The 8,803-nt window shown below is 52.7% G+C and overlaps 1 protein-coding gene across 3 annotated transcripts in view; it reads right to left on the minus strand.

Annotated features, from left to right (window-relative positions):
• The window catches only part of LOC140516005 (uncharacterized), a 28,934-nt gene extending 20,643 nt beyond the window's left edge, over positions 1–8,291 (minus strand). For all 3 annotated transcript variants that reach the window (XM_072626912.1, XM_072626914.1, XM_072626913.1), the window contains exons 1-3: positions 8,010–8,291; positions 3,430–4,153; positions 77–128 (exon numbers count right to left, since the gene is read on the minus strand). In XM_072626912.1, coding sequence (XP_072483013.1) covers positions 77–128; positions 3,430–4,060 — 683 coding nt within the window. In that variant the 5' untranslated portion in view covers positions 4,061–4,153; positions 8,010–8,291. The remainder of the gene's footprint in view (positions 1–76; positions 129–3,429; positions 4,154–8,009) is intronic.
• Positions 8,292–8,803: the final 512 nt, after the last annotated feature.

An 8,803-nucleotide genomic window follows, 5' to 3' on the forward strand; every position in this document is an offset into this window, starting at 1 on the left:
GGGAGGAGGGATGCCTGTCTCCACCGAACCCTGAGCACAGGGACCCGGCTCCCAGACAAGGGCATGGGCACCTCACCTGGCTCTCCTGGGAGCTTTTACATCGAGGACTCTCTCCACGCACCTGTAGTCTGAAAAGAGAAATCAAGGACAGAACAGGAAGTCAGAGAACAGCAACGTGTCCTGGAAGGGTACTAGACTGGAGTCACAAAAGACTGGGGTTCAAATCCTCCATTTGACAACAACGTTTGATAGTTACTCTATCCCCTCTGATCCTCAATCTCCCCATCTGTAAAATGGAGATAATAACTCCTTTAGTGCCTACAGAAGGTGGTACTGGAAGGGACAAATGAGAGAATGTATAGAAAATATTGAGAGTGTGACAGAAATCATTTATTAATTACAATCCTAACTCAGATGGGAACCACTCGCTTCTTTTCCCAAGAAGTCCCCTACTAGGGCCTGGCATGGCAGGGGGAGCGGTTCCCCTCCAGCTTCACCTTCCACTCTCCCCGCTAATCTTTCTTTTCTTTTGGTCTTGTGGAAATAGCCCTAGTTTGGAAGTCAAAGAAATTACGTTCAAGCTCCAGGACTGTTATGTACTGGTAGGGGAGGCCTAGCCAAGCCCCGCCTGTCTCCAGGCCTTATCTCTCCCCCCCACTCCCTGCAAAACACAGGTGTTGGCCTAAGTCAGTGGCTCTCAAGTACAGTGGGGAAGGCATCACAAACTGGACGTGGTCCACTCTTGAGGACCGATCACCCTCCCCAGTCAGTGTCTGATGACTCCTTGGCTCTAAGAGCCAAGAAAGAGAGGAGAGCTGCTGACCGAGGTGATGGCAACAGTCCTTCTGGGCCTCCCCATCCTCTACCACCATGTCACAAGGGTCAAAAGGGCCCAGGTGTGGCTAACAGCTCCAATGGCGGAGCAGGTGCCCAGCTCACCCAGCCAACCAGAGCTTCCTGCCAGTCCATGGCAAGGAAGACCTAAGAGGAGAGGGCAGGGAACTATTTAAATCTGGCTTGTTTTCTTTTGTTGTTAATTTATTTTTAGTTTTCAGCATTCACTTTCACAAGATTTTGAGTTCCCACTTTTCTCCCCATCTCTCCCCCTTTGATCACACCAAGAAGATCGTGCATTCCAATTGCCCTTTACCCCAGTCTCCTTTCCTTCTATCACACCTCTCCCTTCTGTCATCTCCTTCCCCTCTATTTTCCCGCAAGACTAGATAGATTTCTATACCCCATTGCCTGTAGGTCTCATTTCCTAGTTACATGCAAAACAACTTTTAACATTCATTTTTAAAACTTAGTGTTCCAACTCCTCTCCCTTCCTCCCTCCCCAACCACCTCCCCTGAGAAGACAAGAAATACAATACAGGTTATACATGTGTAGTTATGCAAAACACTTCCCTAATAGTCAAGTTGCAAAAGACTAACTATATTTCCCTTCATGCTATCCTGTCCCCCATCTATTCTATACTCTCTTTGGACTCTATTCCTCTTCAAAAGTGTTTGTTCTAATTACCCCTCCTCCAATTTGCCCTTTCTTCTATCATCCCCCACCCCCTCCTCCCTCCTCCCCTTATCCCCTAATTTTCTGCAGTAAGATAGATTTTCAGAGCAAATTGAGTGTGCTTATTATCACCTTAAGCCCAATGTCATGAGTAAGGTTCACTCTTTCCCTCTCACGTCCCCCTTCTTCCCCTCCATTGAAAAAGCTTTTCCTTGCCTCTTTTATGTAAGAGATTATTTACCCATTCTATTTCTTCCTTTCTCCTCCCAATATATTCCTCTCACCCCTTAAATTTTTTAGAGTTCATCCCTTCACCTTCAACTCACCCTGTACCCTCTGTCTTTACGTGCATAATCCCTCGAACTACCCCAACACTGAAAAAAGTCTCAAGAGTTACAAATATTATCTCTCCATGGAGGAATGTAAATAGTTCAACTTTAGTAAGTCCCTTATGATTTCTCTCCCCGTTGACCTTATCATGCTTCTCTTAATTCTTGTGTTTGAAAGTCAAATTTTCTATTCAGCTCTGGTCTTCTCATCAAGAATGCTTGAAAGTCCTCTTTCATTGAATAGCTATTTTCCCCCTAAAATATAATACTCAGTTTTGCTGAGGGGGTGATTCTTGATTTTAATCCTAGCTCCTTTGACCTCTGGAATATCATAATCCAAGCCCTTCAATCCCTTAATTGAAGCTGCTAGATCTTGTGTTATCCTGACTGTATTTCCATAATACTCATATTGTTTCTTTCTGGCTGTTTGCAATTTTTTTGTCCTTGACCTGGGAGATCTGGAATTTGGCAACAATATTCCTAGGAGTTTTCCTTTTGGGGTCTCTTTCAGAAAGTGATCGGTGGATTCTTTCAATATCTGTGGGCCTTTCTACATGAACTCGGCTCTTAACACAGAACCTAAAAATCTCTTTACCAAACTGATGACCCATCTGTGTCAGGCAGGTCACCAGCATCCAACGTCTAATAGCGGGCAGGGTAGTTCAGTGAAAGGTTATGAGGAGGAAAGAGTCAGGAGAACCCTGCTGGCTGTCTGAACTTCCTTGCAGGCCTTGTCCCCAATTTGTGCCTCCTACACCGCTTCCCTTCTTTGCCTTAGAGGTATCTACCTGTCCCCTTTTTAAGGATGGAGTCACTGAGGCAGGCAACCTGAGCACAACAGGCCCCCCAGGATTGACGGGAACGGAGGGGAGGCTCTCCAGCCTCTGGGGAGGCCACTCTTTGAAGGACCCAGAGGAGGACATGGACACGAGTCCTCTGCCCTTCCCCTTGCTATGAGGGAGCCCAAGAAGCTTGGCAATACCCTGACCTTCACGACCCTACCAGCCAGGCACAGTTATTATTCTCATTTCACAGATGAGCAAAGTAAGGCAACAAAGGTCACTTTGCCCAGAGGTCACCCAGCTGCTGAGGTCTCCCAGGCTGGGGCTCTATCCTCTCCCCTGTCCCTGGCCAATAGTGAACACTTCTAAATTTAACTGGGCTGATTCTTGAACACAAGGAGCCATCTGCATTCAGGCCCAACCTCCATGCTTTGCCCCCTGGAAGACAGCCCCTAACAACCATGTCATACACTGGGCTGGCCTTCCTGGGCCCCATAGATGAGGGTAGAGATCAGTAACCAGGGGAGCCACCAATCCCTAAGCTGGCCCATCCAATGGGATGTCCATCACCTGTCACATTATGCAGGGGCTCAGATCCCCTGTATCCAGGGATCAGTGAGGGGACTCTCCTCCCCACTTTCCTCTTCTAGAAATCCTTCCTCAATCCTGGCTTCCCCTCCCCATGCAGACATCCTAGGAGATTGAATGTCTGGGGCACCCTTATCTTTGTTAAAACAAGACAGAGGGCAGATGGACAGAGAGGGACAAAGGGACAGTGCTGGTGCCCAGGAAATGCCCAACAACTTACAGAAAATGCGGTTGCAAGCCACAGGTTCCTGGGCCAGCTTCCTGGAGGTCCGCCAAGCAGAGCTGATATTAGTCGGGACCAAGGAGTACTTGTGAATCAAGGAGGTTGCCTTGGTCTGTGAGGATTGGGGCACTAGGTTCCTATGAACCAAGCACATGCCATGGCGGGAGTCCATTGGCATCTGGGGGCTTCCCAGAAAGTCTGAAGGGAGTTCTGCCTCTGGCTGGGGCTGTGCTCCTGGAGAAAAGGGGGCTCCATTTGGCTTGGTCATGGCAGGCACCAGCTGGGCTACCTGAGCCACAGATCGAGCCAGCCCCGCAGCTTTCACCTTGGGCACCTCAGCGGGCACCACCAAAGGGGTCCTAGGCACTGGCTCAGGGATGCTTTCCACCTGCTTCTCTGGCATCAACTCATCTCCAGGGCCCAAGGTGAGGATGACGGAGAGCTTCTGGTCAGCCTTTCCAGCCTCCCTCACCGCTGGGCACTTCTCTGCACTCTGCTGCTTGTTGGCATCGCTCCTCCTGGTGGGCATGAGGTCGCCTAGGTTCACAGACTTTTGGGGAAGCACCATGGAAGGTTCAGGAGCCCCTGCCACTTGGGTTTCAGTCTCATAAGGGACTGAGCCTTCCATTTTTGCCCCCAGGACCACTTCCCCAGCCTGTCTTGGCTCCTAAGTAGCTGGTGGTTGTGATTACCACTCCTGTGGTTTGTGCGGCACGGCAACCTGCATGAGAGGAAAAGCGGGCCTTGAGATCATGGCCATGGGCACTGCCAGTCAAGGAGGGTATGTCCATCAGACTACAAGCATTTGGGAAGCTCCCTCACATGCCAGGTGTCGTGCTAACGGCTAGGGATACAGAGAGGGGAAAACACACATCCCTGTCCTCAAGGAACTTGCAGTGTAGAGAATGCTAGGCCCAGAGTCAGGAAAGCCCAGGTTCAAATCCTAGCTCAAACACTTACCAGCTGGGTGACCCTGGGCAAGTCACTTTACCCATTTACCTCAGTTTCTTGATCTGTAGAAATGAGAGTCTTGGACCTGAGGCCCTCCAATGCCCCTTCCAGCTCCAAATCCATGATCCTTTGCCTTATTGGGCACCCACATGCCAGCACCAACATCATCCTCTGCCTTGCCTGGCCCTTATGTGGGTTCCCTCCCCCTTGACCTCTCATACATATCTCCATCATTTCCACAGCACCAAGCATGGTGCCAGGCACTCTACCATCCTCGCAGGATTGCCATCTTAATGGGTGGGGCCCTGGAGGCCTTCTGGATCAGGCCCCTCAGTTTGCCTGGGGAGGTGTCACAGCTCAGGGAAGTGGCATCAGATACTGACACCCAAGGTGGTCTATCTGCACTGCCCTGCCCTGCCCCAATTCACCCTGCCTTCCTAGGCCTCGATCCCAAGATCCCCCTACCTCTTCCTGATTGAGATCCTGCTTTCCTCCTTAGTGGAGGGCAGTTGCTCCTTCCTCTGATGGCTCTTCTGAGACGGCACTCTGGAGACCTACTTGGGCGTGCCACTGAGGAGCCAAGGGGAATCTGGTTGCTCTGGCACCCCGGAACATTCAAACTTGGCCCACTCCCATCAGTAGCCCCTGGCTTTCCTGCTTGGCAGAAAGTAGAGCACACCAATCAGGGGACCCATCAAAGCTAAATCTTTCATCTTAAAGACAAAGAAACTGAGGCCCAGGCAGGGCACCTGATTAGCTCAAGTGCTAATCTCCAAGTCCAGAGATCTTTTCAGATCCCCAACAGGCTGCAGAATCAAAGTCTGCCTGGGACTGGGGGCACAAGTCCCCACACATGCGGTCACACAGAGGGCAGCTACGTGGCACGTGATGCTGAACCAGGCATCAGGAAGACCCCAGCTAGAACCACACTTGGGACACTGAGCAGTTGTGTGACCCTGGAAAATTGGGACAATAAGAGCTCCCCCTTCCCCTGGGCTTCCATAAGGATCAAAAGTGTGAACACTGGTCAAGTACTCTGCCAACCCTTAAGCTCCAGGTAACCAAGCTTCAGTCACACCTGGTTGTGTGTTGTGCCCAGACCAGGACAGAAAAGTCCCTTTAGCCTGGACTGTGCTAGATCATTCAAAGGTGCCCCAAACTGGAGGAAGCCTCACTCTGTGGGAGAACTGGGTGACACGCTCTTGCAGCCTCTTCCTGTGCCATCTCAACCCTGGCAGAAAGTCAGAGATCTCCTCTGCCACAGATGAGGGTTGCCTAGTCCAGGGAAGATGGAGGACCTGGGTTCCAGGTTCACCTCTGAGGTGATGTTATCTCCCCATTGATGATGACTCAAGGTTAGACTAGACTAGAGTGGTACTGCCTGATCAGGTAGGAGGGGCTCTGCCCAGATTAGACTAGAAAGGGAGGGGCTCACTGAATTGGACTAGAGGCCTTGCCTAGTTAGACAAGAGGGGCCCTGCCCACAGTAGACTATAGCATGGGGGTGCTCTGCCCAGATAAGACTAGAGGGGGGTCCTGTCCAGATTAGATTTGAGGGGCCCTGCCCGGATTAGACTCAAATTGGGAACTGCCTGCATTAAACTAGAGGGTCACTGCCTGGATTAGACTACAGGGGCTCTGCCCTGATTAAACTGGGTGGGGGCCACTCAGATTAGAATAGAGGGGTTGTGCCCAGATTAAAGTAGGGGTATGTGCCCTCACAAGATTAGAATACAGGGGCCCTCTACAGGTTAGACTACACTAGAGGTGCCATGCTGGATTAGACTAGAGGGGCCTTGCCCCCATTAGACAAGAGTGTGGAGTGCCCTGCTTGAAATAGACTAGAGATGGGTCTGCCCAGATTAGACTAGACGGGGGGCTGTCTGGATTAAACTAGAGCAGCAGTGAACAGATTAGATTTTTGAGGGGGGGGGGCCGTTCAGATTAGACTTGAGGGACCCTGCTTGAATTAGACTCAAATTTGGAACTTGCAGCCTGGATTAGACTAGAGTGGTCATGCCCAGATTAGAGTTGGGGTGGGGGGGGCTGTCCCTGCCCAGATTAGACTACAGGGGCCTTATACAGGTTAGACTACACTACAGGGGCTTCCTGGATTGGACTAGAAGTGTCCTGCCTGCTTAAGACTATAAACAGGGGTGCCCTGCTCAGAATACACTAGAAGGGGGCTTGGCTACATTAAACAAAAAACAAGAGGGGCCTTGTCTGGATTAGAGTAGAGGAAGGGTCCTGCCTGGATTAGACTAGACTAGAAGATCACTGCCTGATCAGACTGGAGACCCTCTGCCCAGATTAGTCTGAAAAGGAAGGAGCTCACTAGATTAGATTAGAGGGGCCCTGCTTGGATTAGATAAGCAACTGGGACCCTGCCCATATAAGTCTACAGGGAATCTGCCCAAATTAGATTAACAAGACCCTGCCCAGATAACACCATAGGGGCCCTGCATGGATTAGCTCAGAGGGGCTCTGCCCAAATTAGACTCTATGTAGGGGCTGCCTGTATTAAACTAGAGGGGCACAGCCTGAAGTAGAAGAGATTCCTCAGAGTGAGTTCTGCAACACACCTGGCCCCAGGCCACAACCCCTATCATTCGGAGCCCTTCATCTCCCAATAAGGTTACTCTCTAACTTGGCATGTTATGGCTTTCCAAGAAAGAGTGAATGAGGGTTGTGACCAAGGCCTGCCAGCGGGGTTCAGCAAAGGAGAGAGAGGAAGCAGCAGTCAGGCTCTTCACAAGAAACCAGAAGCACTTCAACTCATCCAGTGTAAGGGACTGAAGAAGAGCCCTGCTGTGCAGATATGGTACAGGGGAGAATCAAAGGATCCGGGTTCAAACTCCCAGCCCAACTCATACTGTGTGAACACGGTGCAGTCCCTGAACCTGAGATTAGAAGAAGAGGAAGTGCACCTAGAAGACCTCTGGGATCCTTGAGAATGCTAATCCTAGGGTGCTTCAGATCTGAAGTCAATACAAAGAGGGATCAAAGAAAGGCACACCCAGTAACCTGCGGGAGTCAGGTGAGGGATGCCCTGCTTGAAACTGGTGCTTCCCCCCATCCTGTGGCACTGTAGAGGGGGAGGGCATTGGGCTTGGGGTCTAGAAGTCCTGGATTAACATTTGCCCTCCCTTCCTAGCTGAGTGACCCTGGTCCAGGCACTGACTTCTCTGTGCTCCCGATCTCCATGACCTCTGCCGCTCTCTCACCCGGTTCACTCCATCCTCGACTGCCCCCTCCTTGACCTGCCCCCCCACCCCTGCCCCTGCCACAGGGAGGGGAGCCCTGGGTGACTCTGGGGGGGCTCCAGCACCAGAACCAGGTGCCCCTCCCACCTCAGGCACCGCCCTTCGGTTTCCCAGTCTGCAAAATCGGTGCAGCCTGACTGGGGGGGGGGGGGAGGGTCGGGCTCGAGTCCACCCTCGGCCTTCAATTGGGCCTCCATGGGATACAGGAGGGGAAATTGAGGGCACCAGGGCCTGCCTCAGTTTCCCAGCCACTGTGGAGCCGTCCTCACCTCGTGAGGAGGCGGACGCCCAGAGGCCCGGCCCAGCTCAGGCAGACATGGCTCCTCAGGCTAGGCCTCCATGTAGGAAAGGGGACTGGCTCACCTCCCTGCTGCCGATGCTGCCGCTCCTCCTCCTCCTCCCCACCCTGGAAGCTACACAAGTCGTGCACACTGAGGACAAGCCCACAACCAGGGGCGGGGCGGGGGAAGCACGTGGGAGAATGCAGGCGGTGGCCTCCCAGCCCCTATTGGATGCCTGCAGGGCACAGACGACTCTGATTGGAGCTGTTGACTAGAGCGAGGTAACCATGAGTCCCTGCATGCCTTGCAGTGGTGCCTCCGCCCCTGCACTCCTCCTCCTTTCCTTAGTAGAACCATTAGTCCCACTGGCGCATGCCCAGCAAGCCCCACTGGCGCATGCCCAGCAAGCCCCACGTGTCTCTTTGGATGCTGAAACCTCGCGAGATACCTCTGGGTCTGCAGGCCGCTGTCTTCAGGCGCAGGCCTTACGCCTTTCCGAAGCGCTCTGGCTCCCCGACACTGCCCAGCAGGGGTCCAGGCAGAGCCTCCCCTAGTGCTCATCCTGGGGCCCTGATGGTTCCGGGTGGGTGCAAACAACAAAGACCAGAGGCCCCCACGGCACCCCAGGCCATCGGCCAGGCAGTGGTTGGGGACACACTCTGGGCCCCCAGGCGCTCTCCCAGACCCCCCTCTGAGCCCATAAGCCTTTCCTTATCGCTAAGCCCAATTCTGCGTGACCCGTCACCCGGCCTAGCCCCCCACTGTGGGCTTTCTCCGGGCCACCTGTGGCTGCTGCCCACCCTTGATCCTCTCTAAGACTCCATTCCTTTGGCTCTGACCTCCTGTCACCCTGGACTGCTGGTCACTCCCATCACG

Source organism: Notamacropus eugenii, chromosome X, assembly GCF_028372415.1.
Source record: "Notamacropus eugenii isolate mMacEug1 chromosome X, mMacEug1.pri_v2, whole genome shotgun sequence".
In the NCBI taxonomy this organism is placed as follows: Eukaryota; Metazoa; Chordata; class Mammalia; order Diprotodontia; family Macropodidae; genus Notamacropus; species Notamacropus eugenii.